This window comes from Penicillium mononematosum (assembly GCF_028829835.1).
Source record: "Penicillium mononematosum strain IBT 11891 chromosome Unknown utg000002l:1.0-8112719.0:1.0-8118358.0, whole genome shotgun sequence".
In the NCBI taxonomy this organism is placed as follows: Eukaryota; Fungi; Ascomycota; class Eurotiomycetes; order Eurotiales; family Aspergillaceae; genus Penicillium; species Penicillium mononematosum.
Window position 1 is genome coordinate 815,218 of NW_026643272.1, and position 14,725 is coordinate 829,942.

General features: G+C 50.1%; 7 protein-coding genes across 7 annotated transcripts; 5 read left to right on the plus strand and 2 right to left on the minus strand.

Annotated features, from left to right (window-relative positions):
• Positions 1-612: 612 nt before the first annotated feature.
• Positions 613-1,785, plus strand: N7519_002042 (BAG family molecular chaperone regulator; the record flags this gene model as incomplete). Its single annotated transcript, XM_057288820.1, has 1 exon — positions 613-1,785. One exon carries the CDS (start codon positions 613-615, stop codon positions 1,783-1,785), a length of 1,173 nt encoding a protein of 390 aa, XP_057150022.1.
• A 1,149-nt stretch (positions 1,786-2,934) lies between these two features.
• Positions 2,935-4,599, plus strand: N7519_002043 (uncharacterized protein; the record flags this gene model as incomplete). The annotated part of the gene is made up of 2 exons (XM_057288821.1): positions 2,935-3,030; positions 3,136-4,599. The coding sequence occupies 2 exons, from the start codon at positions 2,935-2,937 to the stop codon at positions 4,597-4,599; spliced, it is 1,560 nt and encodes a 519-aa protein (XP_057150023.1).
• Positions 4,600-5,602: 1,003 nt separating this feature from the next.
• N7519_002044 (glutaredoxin) lies at positions 5,603-6,132 on the plus strand (the record flags this gene model as incomplete). Its single annotated transcript, XM_057288822.1, has 2 exons — positions 5,603-5,844; positions 5,978-6,132. The coding sequence occupies exons 1-2, from the start codon at positions 5,694-5,696 to the stop codon at positions 6,130-6,132; spliced, it is 306 nt and encodes a 101-aa protein (XP_057150024.1). The 5' UTR covers positions 5,603-5,693.
• Positions 6,133-6,478: 346 nt separating this feature from the next.
• N7519_002045 (chalcone isomerase domain-containing protein) lies at positions 6,479-7,723 on the minus strand (the record flags this gene model as incomplete). Its single annotated transcript, XM_057288823.1, has 1 exon — positions 6,479-7,723. One exon carries the CDS (start codon positions 7,721-7,723, stop codon positions 6,479-6,481), a length of 1,245 nt encoding a protein of 414 aa, XP_057150025.1.
• Positions 7,724-8,654: 931 nt separating this feature from the next.
• On the minus strand, positions 8,655-10,083 carry N7519_002046 (iron-containing alcohol dehydrogenase; the record flags this gene model as incomplete). The annotated part of the gene is made up of 3 exons (XM_057288824.1): positions 8,655-9,026; positions 9,102-9,608; positions 9,736-10,083. 3 exons carry the CDS (start codon positions 10,081-10,083, stop codon positions 8,655-8,657), a joined length of 1,227 nt encoding a protein of 408 aa, XP_057150026.1.
• A 753-nt stretch (positions 10,084-10,836) lies between these two features.
• N7519_002047 (putative alpha-L-rhamnosidase B) lies at positions 10,837-12,986 on the plus strand (the record flags this gene model as incomplete). The annotated part of the gene is made up of 3 exons (XM_057288825.1): positions 10,837-11,721; positions 11,775-12,046; positions 12,101-12,986. The coding sequence occupies 3 exons, from the start codon at positions 10,837-10,839 to the stop codon at positions 12,984-12,986; spliced, it is 2,043 nt and encodes a 680-aa protein (XP_057150027.1).
• A 354-nt stretch (positions 12,987-13,340) lies between these two features.
• On the plus strand, positions 13,341-14,476 carry N7519_002048 (uncharacterized protein; the record flags this gene model as incomplete). Its single annotated transcript, XM_057288826.1, has 3 exons — positions 13,341-13,569; positions 13,671-14,043; positions 14,122-14,476. The coding sequence occupies 3 exons, from the start codon at positions 13,341-13,343 to the stop codon at positions 14,474-14,476; spliced, it is 957 nt and encodes a 318-aa protein (XP_057150028.1).
• Between the last annotated feature and the right edge of the window lie 249 nt (positions 14,477-14,725).

A 14,725-nucleotide genomic window follows, 5' to 3' on the forward strand; every position in this document is an offset into this window, starting at 1 on the left:
GTTAAGGTTAATACCTGAATTTTCATGTTCCTTCTCATATTATATGTTGTACAGTAACCCATGGCCACTATGGTAATATCTTATGTAGCCGATATCTTAATACATACTATAAGAGGTGGGGACCCCGCGTTTTTGGACATCCATCCATATACTCCGTATGCCGATCGAGGTCAAATTGGGTTACTCAATGTCACGAAAGAGCCACAACGAATGAGGAGCCACATGTACCTTGATGCGATATCAGAAAAAGGCAGTTTAGCCCTGAACCGGAAATATGTCACCATGGATAGGATAGTAGTGCGAGATATAACAAATCTGCCTTAGGCCCCATGTATCGCCACACCTCCAGGCAGCCTCCAGGTACTACATACACTAGGCATCCATCGACTTATCCCAACCATTCGAAATGTCGCCAAAGTCCTGACCCCAAAAGAATTGACCCGAAATCAGACGATCCACGAGGCAGACACATCCTCGTTGGGAGTACAACGTACGCCAATTGCTTAATGTGATGGCAAAAAAAAGTACTCTCCGCCTTATCTGCCTATTCCGGACGACTTGGGGGCATGACTTGACCATCCACCTGCGCTCTCTTCCCCTCCACAGAGATCCATGACTTTACTGCCCCCAACGCTCGCTCAGTCCACCTTGGGCGAGAAGTGCGCAGTATACATAGACCAGGTCGTCGACATCGTCCCTGTCCACCTGCATTCTCTCCGCCATCAACTTGACCCTATTCTCACCTACCTGTCCAACACGCCCTTCGGTCCTCTCGCAAAAAAGCTGCCATTTGCCCCAGCTGATCAACCTATCGCCCTCTTTGCAGCTGTTGTTGTCTGTCTGTTCACCGTCGTGATGAGTTGGCGCAACCCCTTAAAAATGCTCCGTCGCTCGCCGAGTTACGCTCCCGCATCCAACCCGCAGGTCAGCGATGGGGACTTCAGCTATATCACACCTTCAGACATCGCGGGTCCGGCAGAAGATGACGCCGAGCCGGATATTATTGCGCTCCGCCACCGTGGCACCATCTACCCATTACGGTTTCGGGCGTACGCGATCGACGACAATGTCTTGACCATCGGAGACCTACGAGAGGCTGCTGCTGAGAGCACAGGAGCTGGCCACCCGGACTGCGTGAGACTGCTGTACAAGGGAAAGCTGCTCAAGAACAACGCGCAGACATGCAAAGCCGAGGGGCTCAAGCAGCACTCGGAGGTGCTATGCGTGGTATCCGAAGCAGGAGCAGGCTCTCCGAGCGATGGCTCCGATGACGGACATAATATTCCTGTAACAACATCGGCACCAACACCGCCGCCGCTGCCCCGCCCCACTAGCGCAGGAGACGCATCGTCCCCTCCCACGCCTCCCAGTGGAAAGAGCAAGAGCTCGAGAAAGAAGAAGCGCAATGGCAAGAAGGCGACGGTCAGCTCAGAAGCCCCCGGTCCATCTCGGCCGCCACGGCCTACATCGTCAGGCCACTCGGGCGCCTCCGTCCAGCCGCCCAACCTCAAGTTACTAAATACGCCGCTTGAAAAGGTCACTGCTCTGGCCGGATGGTTCGAGCAGGTGATGAAGCCGCAATGTGAGGAATACATTGCGGACCCGCCTAGTGACCCAAAGAAGCGGGACTATGAACATAAGAGACTGAGCGAGACGATCCTCCGACAAGTCCAGTTGGAGGCGGATGGAATTGTGCCAAATGGTGACGAGACAGTCCGCAGTGCGCGCCGGGCCCTCATCAAGGATTCGCAGGCGGTTCTCACCGAGCTGGATAGAGTTGCATAGCGTTGCATATCTGTAACATAGCTCACTAGTTGCCCCCCCTTGGCTCCCCTTCTTACTGTGCATATTGGGGGATTTGAAATTGGTTTACAGACATACGTAGACATGTACGGAGTACTCCGTACATCATGTATCAATCTCATACCGAGGGGCTGTTCTACGGGTCGAGTTTCCATTTTGCTGGGACCTGTCCACCCCCTCGGGCTGTTTATTGCATGGAAGCATTGGCGCATTTGTGATATATCAACTTTGCGATTTCCCCGGAGACTACGAACATACAACATTGTACGGAATAAACCTGTCGGAATGATTTGCCATGTATACACACATCATTTTCTTTTTCCCCCTTCTCTCTTTCTCCTGTTTCATGTAGGGTATGTATACACCAAGTGGGGGGCAAGTCTAAAGGAATACTCCGTATTTTCGCCGTTACTGTCTAGATCAAATTAGTGGCATCTCGAGGCGATCAACATGGTTCAGGGGCAATGCACGGCCCCAGGACTGAGACTTACGAGAATCCTCAGAATTTTTCTTTAAATTATAGCCTATTGAACATTTAGGAGCGATTATTGATTAATATGAATAGACATATGATGCCTGATACGCATCAACAAATACCAGTACTTCTGTATAGTGTATATGCATGCATGTACTCCGTAATCCGTAGTGTGTCGGACTTGGCTTTAGGCTATTTCCTACTATTCCCAGTCTGGCTAATCTTTTTCCTCTCCTTAGACTCTCTCTCTCTTATTCTTTCCCTTCGACATTCTCTTCTCTACCTTCTCTACCTTCTTTACCTTCTCTTCTCTATTTCTCTATTGCTCTTTCGTTTCACTTTCGGTAATCGGTAATCTCACTCTGTCCCAAAACCCGGACCCCGCGAGACCTCGAAGCCCTTCCACCGGGAACCCCCCACATTAGCAGCTCCGACTTGTTGAACCAAACTTGCCAGACTGGGCGAAACCCCCTGCAGTTGTGGTCAACCGTTGTGTTGACAATTTACTGCTTTCGGTGTAACCCCTTACGCTCCACCTTAATTCTACCTGGAATGGCTTGATCCGAACAAGTCAACCCATTTCTACGGCGATTTCTACTATTGAACCGGGTTACAGCTGGACTGGCCTTTTTCATTTGTGAACAATAACCTCCGGAATGGCGGGTGTCGCTACAGCGGCATATTCTGCAGATGCCTTAGCATCGCCCGTGGATGGCTCGCAATGGGATTTTGCGGTGCCACTTGCGAACGAGGTAAGATTATTCTGTGTTCCGGTCTCTGACCTTGTAGCCCAAGAACGCGTGAAAGAAAGAAGAAAAAAAAGAAAAAAAAAAGCGCTGATCTCCTTTCCCCCGCAGGAAAACCACTCATCGAAACAACGCAACTCGCACGACTCGAATTCTGTCCGCCCAAAGTTTTCTCGACAACGTACCTCGAACGGCTCACGTAGCTCGTCTGTTTCGCGCACCGCCCGCACACATGAATCGCCCTATTTAGCATCAAACCGGGGACGGAGGGAACCCAGCCTCAACCGCCATGGGAGTGAAGCAGGCAGTATGCGAGATGCGTTTGGCCACGAGGCAGCTGGCCGCAAAGAGCCCGAGGAGGCCAATGATGGTGAATCGTACCTGGACGGAAAGACGAATCAGGAAAAATGGATCCACCGAGACAAGCTGGCGAAGATTGAGAGCGAGGAGCTCCACCAGGCAGCCATTCTCTTCCAGCGACGGATGAGAGGGGAAAGCAAATCGAGCGCTGGACGTGGGAGAAGTCATGATGCGCATCCTGCTAACGGGACTGGTACGGCGACCTCACCTGCTACAGAATACTCCGAACCCTGGCCGAAAGTGAAGGAAGAATCCGGCAAGCAGAATGTGAATGACAATGGAGGGGACGATGAGCGGGAACATTGGGATCTCCGCCGACCAGAGGAAATTGCTGCGGACGATGCAGCCGCCAGCATCTACAGCCACCCAAGCCTTGGAAAAAGCGCCTCCCGAATACCCGTCTCGACAGCTAGTCCGGTTCCCATATCTGCCGCCCTGGGCCGCGATTCTCGCAGTTCCCGGAGCCGTGCTGCCACAGATGAAGAAGACCGGTCTTCACGGAGCCGCAGAGCCAGCGAGCCTATCAACATCGAGCAAGATGGTTCGACTCCTTCACCAGAAAGCCGACCGGGCAGTCGCGGATTCAGCAGTACACCAAACACTTTGGGCAAGAAGACAGTCAAGCCCACCGGATCTACCAATCGAAAGACCTCTGCTCCACCCACGAACAGGAAGGCGAGCACTCCACGATCCCGTGCTGTCTCCGGTAACAACACACAGCGTCCTACCACCCGGGGAGGTGAACCTCGTCCTCCAACAGCCGCTAACCGGCCCGAAGGAGACCCGCCGTGGTTGGCAACCATGTACAAGCCCGATCCTCGCCTTCCACCAGACCAGCAGATGATCCCGACCGTCGCCAAAAGGATTATGCAGGAACAGTGGGAGAAGGAAGGCCGGACACCGAACACATACGACCGCAACTTCGAGCCCCTCGCAGTGCACCCACCCGACGCGCCACCTGCAGCCACCAAGGCCGAGCCAGAACAGCAACCGGTTGAGTCTCTACAGCTCGAAGAGTTGCCGCCCCAGCCGCCAAAGAGCCCAGAACCACCCCGCCCGAATACAAGTACCGGCTACAGCACCATGCCCAAGGTGCAGGACACACCCCCAATGGGACTGACCCCCAACCCCAACCCTAACTGGAGCCCTCCAGTTGTCACTGCGCAGCAGGCACCGAAGAAAGAGAAGAGTTGCGGATGCTGCATTGTGATGTGATGGAGTTCCACTCTCCAACCGTCTGTCCAATCTCCCGTCCATTCCCCCAACATACCTTTGATATTTGCACGTCTGCTAGATTCCCTTCTCTGTTACTTTTTATTATTATTTCCAGCGTCTCCGGTGGGATGGTGTTTTGTCGGTTCTGTTCTGTGACTTTATATCCCGCGATCTAGGGCATTTTTTTCGCCCCGAGTTCAATTTGCTTCAGACTGCTTTTTAATCCGGCTTCATTCTTCAACACCAGAGCATATGGCTGTTCTTCTTTTTTTCTCTCTCACGCATCCATTCCTTGATTTCTCTCTTCTCTTCTCCTGTGACCATTGTTATTCCTACCGAAGTGGTAGGAGGGAATTCTAAAAAGCTCGCTCCAGATCGCGATGGATAGGATGGGAATGAGGGGCTCGAACCTCGCAAGATACATAACTTGTGGTGTGCGCCTCGTTCCTTCTTATCCTATACCTTCCTGTGACTTTCTTGACCCTATGATTTCCTTTTTTTTCTCCAATCTTTGGATTTCTCTCTGAAACATCTTTGAAGCCTGTTTTCCCATATTCCCAAGCCTTCTTGCTAGCTATTTCTCCTCTTTCTTTGGTCTGATCTGCCTATTGGTGAAAGCAGTCTGGTACCTGGATTTGCTTGCCTTTTGAATGCCAGATAATTGCTTATGGAGCTAATCAGATATCGAGTCGAATGGATGAATACATACGTACCTGCACGGAATTGTTACTTGTACTTGTAGACGTGTAGATACCTCGCCAATCAGGCGCCTAGTAAGATATACCAAACTGTACTTTCCAGCTACGAACTGTATACTACATAGTCATCTGTCCATGGATGTATGTGCGTACCTAAGTAACCATCAAGAGTCTCGGCCCAGCCCAGCTGACAAATATCACCTGACATCATCGCCGCGTTCAATCCCCGAAATCTGACGGAATCGCCCACCAATCCTCTCTCATCGTCCCGTACCCCGCCCTGAATATCCTATAAAAAGAGACTCTGCCTCTTCCCCTTTCGACAACAAACCGCCCACCATTTCGTCCATCTTCACCCGTCTTTTCGGCTCCTTCGCCGGCCCAAATCCCGCCGCCATGTCCGCCGCAAAGACCCGCGCTCAGTCCCTCATTAACGACAACGCTGTCGTCGTTTTCTCCAAGTCATACTGCCCTTACTGTGACTCTTCCAAGAAGCTGCTTGACAGCTTGAATGCCAAGTATACTACTCTCGAGCTGGATCTGGAGGGTGAGTTTTTTGCTCTTTGCGTTGTTGTTTGTATTCTTCTCAAGAAGAGTAGATCTAGCATGCTTTGTTTACTTTTTTGATATATGGGTTATCTCATTTTTAAAATCAATCGCTAATATGGGTTTTATTGCAGAGGAAGGAGCCGCCATCCAGAGCGCTCTTGCCGAGATCTCAAGCCAGCGTACCGTGCCCAACATCTTCATCAACAAGAAGCACATCGGCGGCAACTCCGACCTCCAGGGCAAGAAGGATTTGAAGGATCTGCTCAAGGAGGCTGGTGCCATCTAAGCGGTGATGCCACACAAGAATCTTCCAAGAGTCCTGAATATAAACCGAGGAGGTAGCTTTTTATTGTACAGCCTCTACCTCCTATCATTTAGACATCTATTATACTTCCTCCTTCCGTCTTGTAGACATATCTAATGTAGGAAAATAATTCCATGGCTTGGGATTGGAGGGACCAAGAGAGCCTTGCCAATCTTCCAGCGTTAGATACGTATTGAGTGGAGCATTGCCATACAGCTCTGGAATATTTCGTAGAGCCAACAGGGGCCAAAAAGTCAACAGCGACTAACTAGCGTACAGGTATGTTAATACAACCAAATAAACCAAAACCATAGTTGAAGAAAATCCATCAGATAACCTTCTGCACCACGGTCCCAAGGGGCCTCTCCACAATCGTCATCAACCCGTCGACAATACTCGCCCGGGCCCCCTCACTCGAAACATTCTTGCCAGCCAGATAATTCAACCAAACAAGCCGACTAATCCGCTCATCAGCAACACGCCCCATCCACTTAACGGGCTTATCAGCCCCAGGCTGGAAAAGCGCATCCAAAGCGCCGTGCGCATCACGCATCAAAACAAGCGTCTGTCCCTTCGGCACAGACTTCCCCTTCCCAGAACCAAAAACAGCCTTGAAGTCATTCATCGAGCTTCCAAAGCTCTCATCCTGGAACTCGCCCGGCTCCGCCGTCTTCTTCGCCTGCGCGCGCGCAGTAATACCACGCACCCATCCGTCACGGAGATGCATAAAGTCCGTGTTACGGGTGGGCACGATGCGGAAAGCAGTGCGGATCCCATTATCCTTGATGATAGCCGACCAGGTGGCATCGCCGTGCTCCGGGTCAAGGAGCAGCTCCCGTAGCCGCTGGCGCTCCGGCGAGACAAGGGAGGTAGCGGCTGTTGCGCCGGCGCCGGAAATGGCGGCGTCGTCGTCGGTAGTGGGTGGGTGGATTGCTGTGCGTAGCAGACGTCGTTGTAGCTCGGTTATGTCGGATTTCGCGACGTACAGGCCGACCACGTAGACTTGGATTGAGAGGAAGGAGACGGTGCGGATTCCCAGGCCTAGGAGTTGGTATTCTTCGCCTGTGGATGGGGCTAGATCGTCGCCGGTTTGTTTGCCTTCTGTTGCTTCGGGTGTGGGGAGTCGGATTGTGCTTGGGAAGGTGGGGATTGTGCTTGTTCCTGTTGGAACTTGCTCGAGCCGGTCTTGGCCTTTGATTGTTATTAATGATGGGCCGCCGTTGGTGAAACCGACTGGTCCGTCCATGCGCATTGCGCCGTTCTTCGGGGGTGTGGTCTTGTCATCTTTGTTGCTGTCTAGTTCGTTGAGGCCGAATAGGTCTAGCTTGATGACACCGTAGAGACCAGCTGCGCAGGTGATTATGCCAGCTGCGGAGAGGATCATTCTCCGTTGAGCTTGGGCGGCGTGCTGGAGATCCGCCGCTGCGGATGCTCGGGAGCGGAGGGGATTATTGCTTGCATTGGAACGGAGGGGCGTTGTAGAGAAATGCCGGGAGAGGCGTGATGTGCGGAGTTGTTGCCGGGTGAGGCTTTGGTAGGCCCGCCACGGGTTTTGACGGAGGGTGGAGGCCATTTTGAGCTTGGTTCGGTCGATGAGGAACCTCGAGGGCAGGATTGGCGGGTGACGGAGATGGAGTGTGGGGATGCACGTGATATGGCATGATCTACATATTATACCGTCAGGTATCAATAGATGATTTTGATGGAATAAGATTGTGTTTTTTCTTTTGAGCTGCTTACAATCATAGCATTGTATTTATCTCATATGAAGGTTGGCACATCTTGATAGCGGTCAGCTAAATGATCAGCCCTCTATGCCGAAAGCTGTATTTGCACTACTTATACTCCTATATGAGAAACTTGATAAGGATATTAAACTATCTAACCGTGCTCTTTACTGTTTATTTTCGTTTATATACACTTTTCTTAATTGGGACTGAGTAGGTGTACAGTGGGACCTCCGAAATATTGGGCTAAACCTTTGTACCTAGATATACCGCCCTGTATACCGCCTGCCCATTATATACTGTCCTGAATACCTACATAGTCAGTCGCTTATAAGGCCGTAGTCTTCTCAGTGGTCTTCTAAGGTAGTCTGCTCCAATAGTCTTTTCATATGTCTTTTTAGTGGTCTTTTTGGCATCCTCCTTAGGAACATACCTTTTGACTGCTAACCTCCTTTGGATCACGTGGCTACACACTAACTATATTAGGAATTTTAGACTGGCAGAACCGGCAGAATTTAGAGGGTGGTATATCTGGGTACAAAGGCTTAGCCCAATATTTCGGAAGTCCCACTGTAAATAGTGCTTGTACACGTATGATGCTAACTATGAAGCTGCTTTATTGGGAATTATCCTTACACAGAAAATCCTGGGAACACGGCTTTGGTGAGAGAAGCTGCACTGAGGTTATTATCTGAGAGCTGGGGAATTGGTGATTATTGAAATGGTCCGACTATGGAAGCGTAAGACTTAAACCATATGTTTATTTCATGCCTTTGTTCAAACTACCATCTCCAGAATCTCCAATACCTGAGACTTCTCCTTCAGTGGCACTGGGTTTGTCTTGCACCAACGGTCATGTAGGCTATTCTCCGCCAGCCCATCCAACTGGTCCCGCCCTACTTGGACATCGCTCAAGGACCGAGGCATTCCCAATTCGCGGATAATAGCATCCAAAATATCGCCCAAGTCGGAGGCTTCCACGTTGACAGAGCGGGCACGCAGCACATCTGACACGACCGGATCTTGAATCAAAAATTGGCGCACACTTGCTTGTTTTTCGCGGTTGGCGTTGTACTTCGCATTGAACTTACACACAGCGGGGAGCAAGATACAACTAGTTTCACCGTGGCCTACACCCAGTGGACCAAGCTGGAGGACTGTTAGTCGGGCCCATTGATGTACTATGAATTCCTTAGAAGGTCAATAAGGAAAACATTCGCATACCTGATGTCCAATCCCATGGCTAGCACCCAATTCAATTGACCCGCTAGTACAGGCCGCCATAGCATCCACTGATCCGAGTTGGCACTGTAGGTGCGCATCACGGTCTGATCGATCCTTCTTACAGCGCAAGAGACCAGGTACCAACAACCCCAGTGCATTTAGAGCTAGTTTGTCAGATTTAGTGGTCGTACCTGCGATCGCACACAGACTTTCGACGCAATGGTCCATTGCGCGCACACCTGTACTGAGCCAGATTGAATCGGGGGTCGTTTTCGCGAGCCACGGATCAAGAATAACCAGCTCCGGTCCACGAATCGGTGGCTGGAAGCTGTATTTGCGCTTTGAGTGGTCTTCCGTGCCGCCTGCAAAGTTGGAGTATTCGCCGGCGGAAAGGGAAGTTGGCACGGAAATGATTGGGAGAGTTGGTGCTTCGATATATTTTCGCTTTTTGGGGCCTTCTGCAAGGGTTTCGAGCTCTTCTGGTGTGCTGACTCGGTTTGCGAGGGCCTGGGAGGGATGTTAGGCCGGGGGTAAATCAATATATATGGTCTGCCAGGGACGAATAAAGAGGCAAGACGAATGTAAACAAAACATGAATAATGAATGGAAGTATCAAAGAAAAGGGTATACCGACTAATGCAATGATCTTCGCACCATCGGTCAAGCTGCCAGCTCCGACGGTCAAGAGCAGATCAGCATGCACAGTTTGAACCTCTTCGGCAATCTGCAGCACCTCTGACCACAAAGTGTGGCTCCGCATACCGATCCAATGACCAACCAGTCTGTCTGGCCCTAGAGCGGTCTCTAGCTGGTCCATTACATTGGTGTTTCGTGACAATGACCCTGAGCAGATCACATATACACGGGAAGCCCGAAATGTGCCATCGAGATGGTGTGCTGTGGCTGCGGGAAAGGCGATGCCATAGGAAAGAAGTGGGCGCTCACGGCCTTCAAAGGCAGGTCGAACTGTTTCCTCTGACATTATAGTCTAATAGACAATCAAGGAGGAGTTGGGAATGAGGTCGAAACAAGATAACAATTAACCTTGGGAACGTCGTACAGGAAACTGCCCAGGTGGGGCTGCGGGGCTATAGTTCGGTTCATGCTTAAGCATAAATTCCAAGATTGTCTTCAGAATCTAATTCATTAGCTCAGAATAATATTGATAATGTTTGAAATGTCATATTTTCTTCCCAATTGGCTTTTACAGTGCAGAAGCTTGAGCTGCATTCTTCATTTATATATACAACAGTTGACAGCGCCAGCCTATGGGTAGGGCCGGGGAAGGAATGCCGAAGGATCACATGGTTAGCTCGACTCAATGATTGGATTTCTCGAATAAAGAACAATATATTATACCATCTGGCTATCGAACCGTGCACTTGCTTCAATTTCCCATGTTGCGCTCGGTGTAAAGACCACCGAGCGAACACCACAACATGACATTGCGAAGAAAATCGACTGCGGGGAAAAAACTAGGTTGAGTGGGACATGCAGCAGAACCCTCAATTTCAAAGCCTTCTGAGTGGTTATAGTGCCGAGCCTTGCCAGAATCCTGCAAGCATCAACATCATTTGCCCTGGAACTTCCACCAATCGCCAATATGCAGCGATGAAGCTTCCCAAATTCTACTATTGCGATACTTGACCTTATCATCTTCGCCATCTTCTATATTTTACACTTCTTTGGTGCCTTGCTACGGTATACGGATATCCCTTTCTTCACTCAACCAACAATGGCACAACTATACTGGCCTAGTGTGGTATTGATTCTTTGGTCTCTCTTCTCGCTATCTAGTGCAGACACTTGCTGGCGTGAAACTACTTGCTCTGGACCTACAGACACTGCATTTAGCGGGCCATGGGAGAAGAACATATACGCACCGGCATCGCGAACAGTACGACCAGCCTCAACCTTACCAGAATTGAAAACGAACGCTGTTACAGACCCCTCGCATCCATATAAAACAACATTACACGGAAACGGGTCAATTATCGTGTTTGACTTCGGTATTGAAGTTGGCGGTATCGTCCATCTAGACTACACCTCCACCGGCACCGGAGCTCTAGGGCTGGCGTTCACAGAAGCCAAAAATTGGATTGGAGAGTGGTCGGACTCGTCAAGCGCTCTATATCATGACGGCGCTTTGTATGCGAATATTTCAACAACTGGAACGGGCACTTATGTCATGCCAGACAAATACCTGCGTGGCGGATTCCGGTACTTGACGGTCTTCTTGCTCACAGATGATTCAACCAGTGTTCAGATTGACGATCTGACCTTAGAGCTTGCGTTTAAGCCCACTTGGTCGAATCTCAGAGCTTACCAGGGGTACTTTCACTGCAGTGATGAACTTTTGAATCGCATCTGGTATAGCGGTGCATATACCCTGCAGACGAATGAGGTCCCTGTGAACACAGGCCGTGTTACCAAGGGTGTCACATCTGGGTGGGTAAACACCGGGACTCTCGGGCCGGGAGACACTATTATTGTTGATGGTGCAAAGCGAGATCGTGCGGTTTGGCCCGGTGATATGGGAATTGCCGTTCCTTCCGCTTTTGTGAGTCTGGGAGACCTGGAAAGTGTAAAGAACGCTCTGCAGATTATGTACAACACCCAGGTGAGTTCTGTTGTTTGTTCTATTTCGGTATAGATCTGACAGTTTTGGGGTAGAACAAGACAACAGGTGCATTTGATGAGTCTGGGCCTCCATTGAGTCAGAAGGACTCAGACACATATCACATGTGGTCTATGATTGGCACCTATAAATATGTGCTTTATACCAATGACACAGACTTCCTGTTGGAGAATTGGGCCAGTTATAAGCACGCCATGGAATATATATATGGAAAGGTGACTTACCCCAGCGGGCTTTTGAATGTAACAGGCATGCGAGACTGGGCGAGATGGCAGCAAGGCTATAATAACTCAGAAGCGCAGATGATGTATGTTGTGGATCCCTCATGGAGAAGGCTTCCTAGCTAACTAACACATTCTAGTCTCTACCATACGCTACAGACAGGGGCATCTCTCGCTTTGTGGGCTGAAGACTCAACCAATCTATCAAGCATATGGAGCTCCCAGGCCGCCAATCTCAAAAAGGCAATTAGCACCTATTGCTGGGACGAGTCTTACGGCGCATTTAAGGACAATGCAACCAATACCTCTCTGCATCCACAAGATGCCAACAGCATGGCGATTATGTTTGGTGTTGTAAATGAAGAGCGCACAGCCAGTATTTCCGAAAAGCTGCTGAAGAATTGGACCCCCATAGGGGCCGTAGCTCCTGAATTGTCAGAGAACATTGCTTCATTTATATCCTCTTTCGAGATTCAAAGTCACTTCATTGCCCGCGAACCTACGCGCGCACTGGATCTCATTCGTCGCAGCTGGGGTTGGTACATCAACAACCCAAACGGTACAGAGAGCACTGTGATTGAGGGCTATCTACAGAACGGGACTTTTGGGTATCGGATGGACCGCGGGTATGGCTACGATCCATCTTATGTCTCACATGCACATGGCTGGTCCTCCGGTCCGACCTCTGCATTGACAGAGTATGTCGTCGGTCTTTCTGTGGTCTCGCCGCTAGGATTGACATGGAAAATTGCGCCACAATTTGGAGATCTGGAATTTGCCGAGGCTGGCTTTGTCACCTCTCTTGGGAAGTTTCAAGCGTCTTGGATTTTGAATTCGAGTGGATATGTGTTGAGTTTCTCTGTGCCAAAGGGTACTGATGGGAGTGTCACTTTGCCCTATGTCACCGCGTCGAAGAAGCCTTCAATTACTATTGATGGTGACCAGTTGACGAGAGGAGTGGCTTATGTTGGTGGTGCTGCAACTGTTGAAGTTACCGGTGGCTCTCACAAGGTTGTTGTCACATAAATAATTAACATGTCCTAGACTCATTCAATTCTTGTTCAAGTCTCTAATTTCCAGTTCCCAATTAGTTTTGGCGGTCGTAACAAGCCATATATCTACACTAGACATGTAGAAACATTGAATCCCGACTACCTGAGTTCTTCCAACTCCAAATACAATGTCCAAGATGTCCTTAATTCTACAGATCTCAACCAGAATGCTGATTGAATATAGACCTTGAGAGCCTCTCGCAATTGATTGATAAGCAGGACCCCCCACACCCCACATTTCACGATATATATTAGGCTCGTGCCGTCTCTAGGGCTGCAGCTGCACCGTCGACAACTTCTTCACTTCTCACAGCAAAGCTATACAACCATGTCTCTCGCCAAGAACATTCTCTTATTCGGCGCAACAGGCGCCATTGGCTCATTCATCCTGGACGCCATCCTGACCGAGCGCTCCCAATTCGGCCGCGTCGCCATCTTCACTTCCCCGCACACAGCCGAAACCAAAGACTCGCAGCTGAATAAGCTGAAAGAGCAAGGCGTAGAAGTGATTGTGGGTAATGTCGAAGATGAGAATGTCGTGAAAGCAGCATACGAAGGTAGAAAGCCCTTCATACCGTGACATAATGACACAATGACCTTCCTCAAATATGACCCTTTTTAAACCACGAAAGTATAGACTAACCACTAAGTCAAACAGGAATCGACACCGTGATTTCAGCCCTGGGCCGCAATGCCCTGGCCCAACAGATTCCCCTCATTAGACTCGCAGCCGCCAGCCCCACCGTGAAATGGTTCCTGCCCTCCGAGTACGGCACGGATATCAAGTACGGGCCGGCTTCAGCGAACGAGAAGCCGCACCAGTTGAAGCTGAAGGTGCGCGCCTACCTCGAAGATGAGATCTCGCGTGTCGATCTCGCCTATTCGTATGTAGTCACTGGCCCATTTGCGGAGATGTATCTGAATCTCGTGCCTGGAATGGAGGAGGCTGGTGGGTGGGATGTTAAAGGCCGGAGGGCAGTTTTGTTGGGTGAGGAGGGGAAAGGAGAAGTTAGTTTGACGACGATGAAAGAGTAAAGAGTCCTTTTCCTTTTTGTCTTTGGTGTTTGTCTCGTTGGGATGGACGGAATTTTGGCTGACTATTCCGCTAGTGTTGGAACTCTCGTCTTGAACACTCTGCTTCATGCTACGGCTGAGACGCGCAACGCTGCATTGTGTGTTAATTCGTTTACTACGAGCCCCGACCAGATTCAGGCGGAATTTGAGCGCCAGCTTGGTGGTCGGCCGTGGAATGTGTCTCGCACATCGCTGGCCAAGTTGCGCGAGGCGGAAACTGCGGCGTGGGACGCTGGAAATCCGGCAGCTACTGTGTTGACTTTGCGTCGGATCTGGGGTGAAGGCGGGACGCTGTATTCAGAGCGGGCTAACGGACTGATTGGGGAGCCGAAAGTGATGGGGTTGGAGGAGGTGATTGCTAATGAGATCCAGAGGGTATCGAAGTTGTAGATAGCTTGCCTTAATTTTGATTTAACATATACTAGTTAGCCCACATAGCAAACACCGACATTTGGTCTACATGAACATCGCGCACACTATGGAATCCGACGTCTAAGGCTCATGGCATTCGTACGTAGGAGCTAAGAATTAAAGAAACGTGTCGGGGGTTCAGGTAACTTCAGATTTCACATGACCGAGGGGAATGATTTGGGAAATAATAAAAAAGGGGAAAAAGCTCTGCCGGATATAAAACAAAAA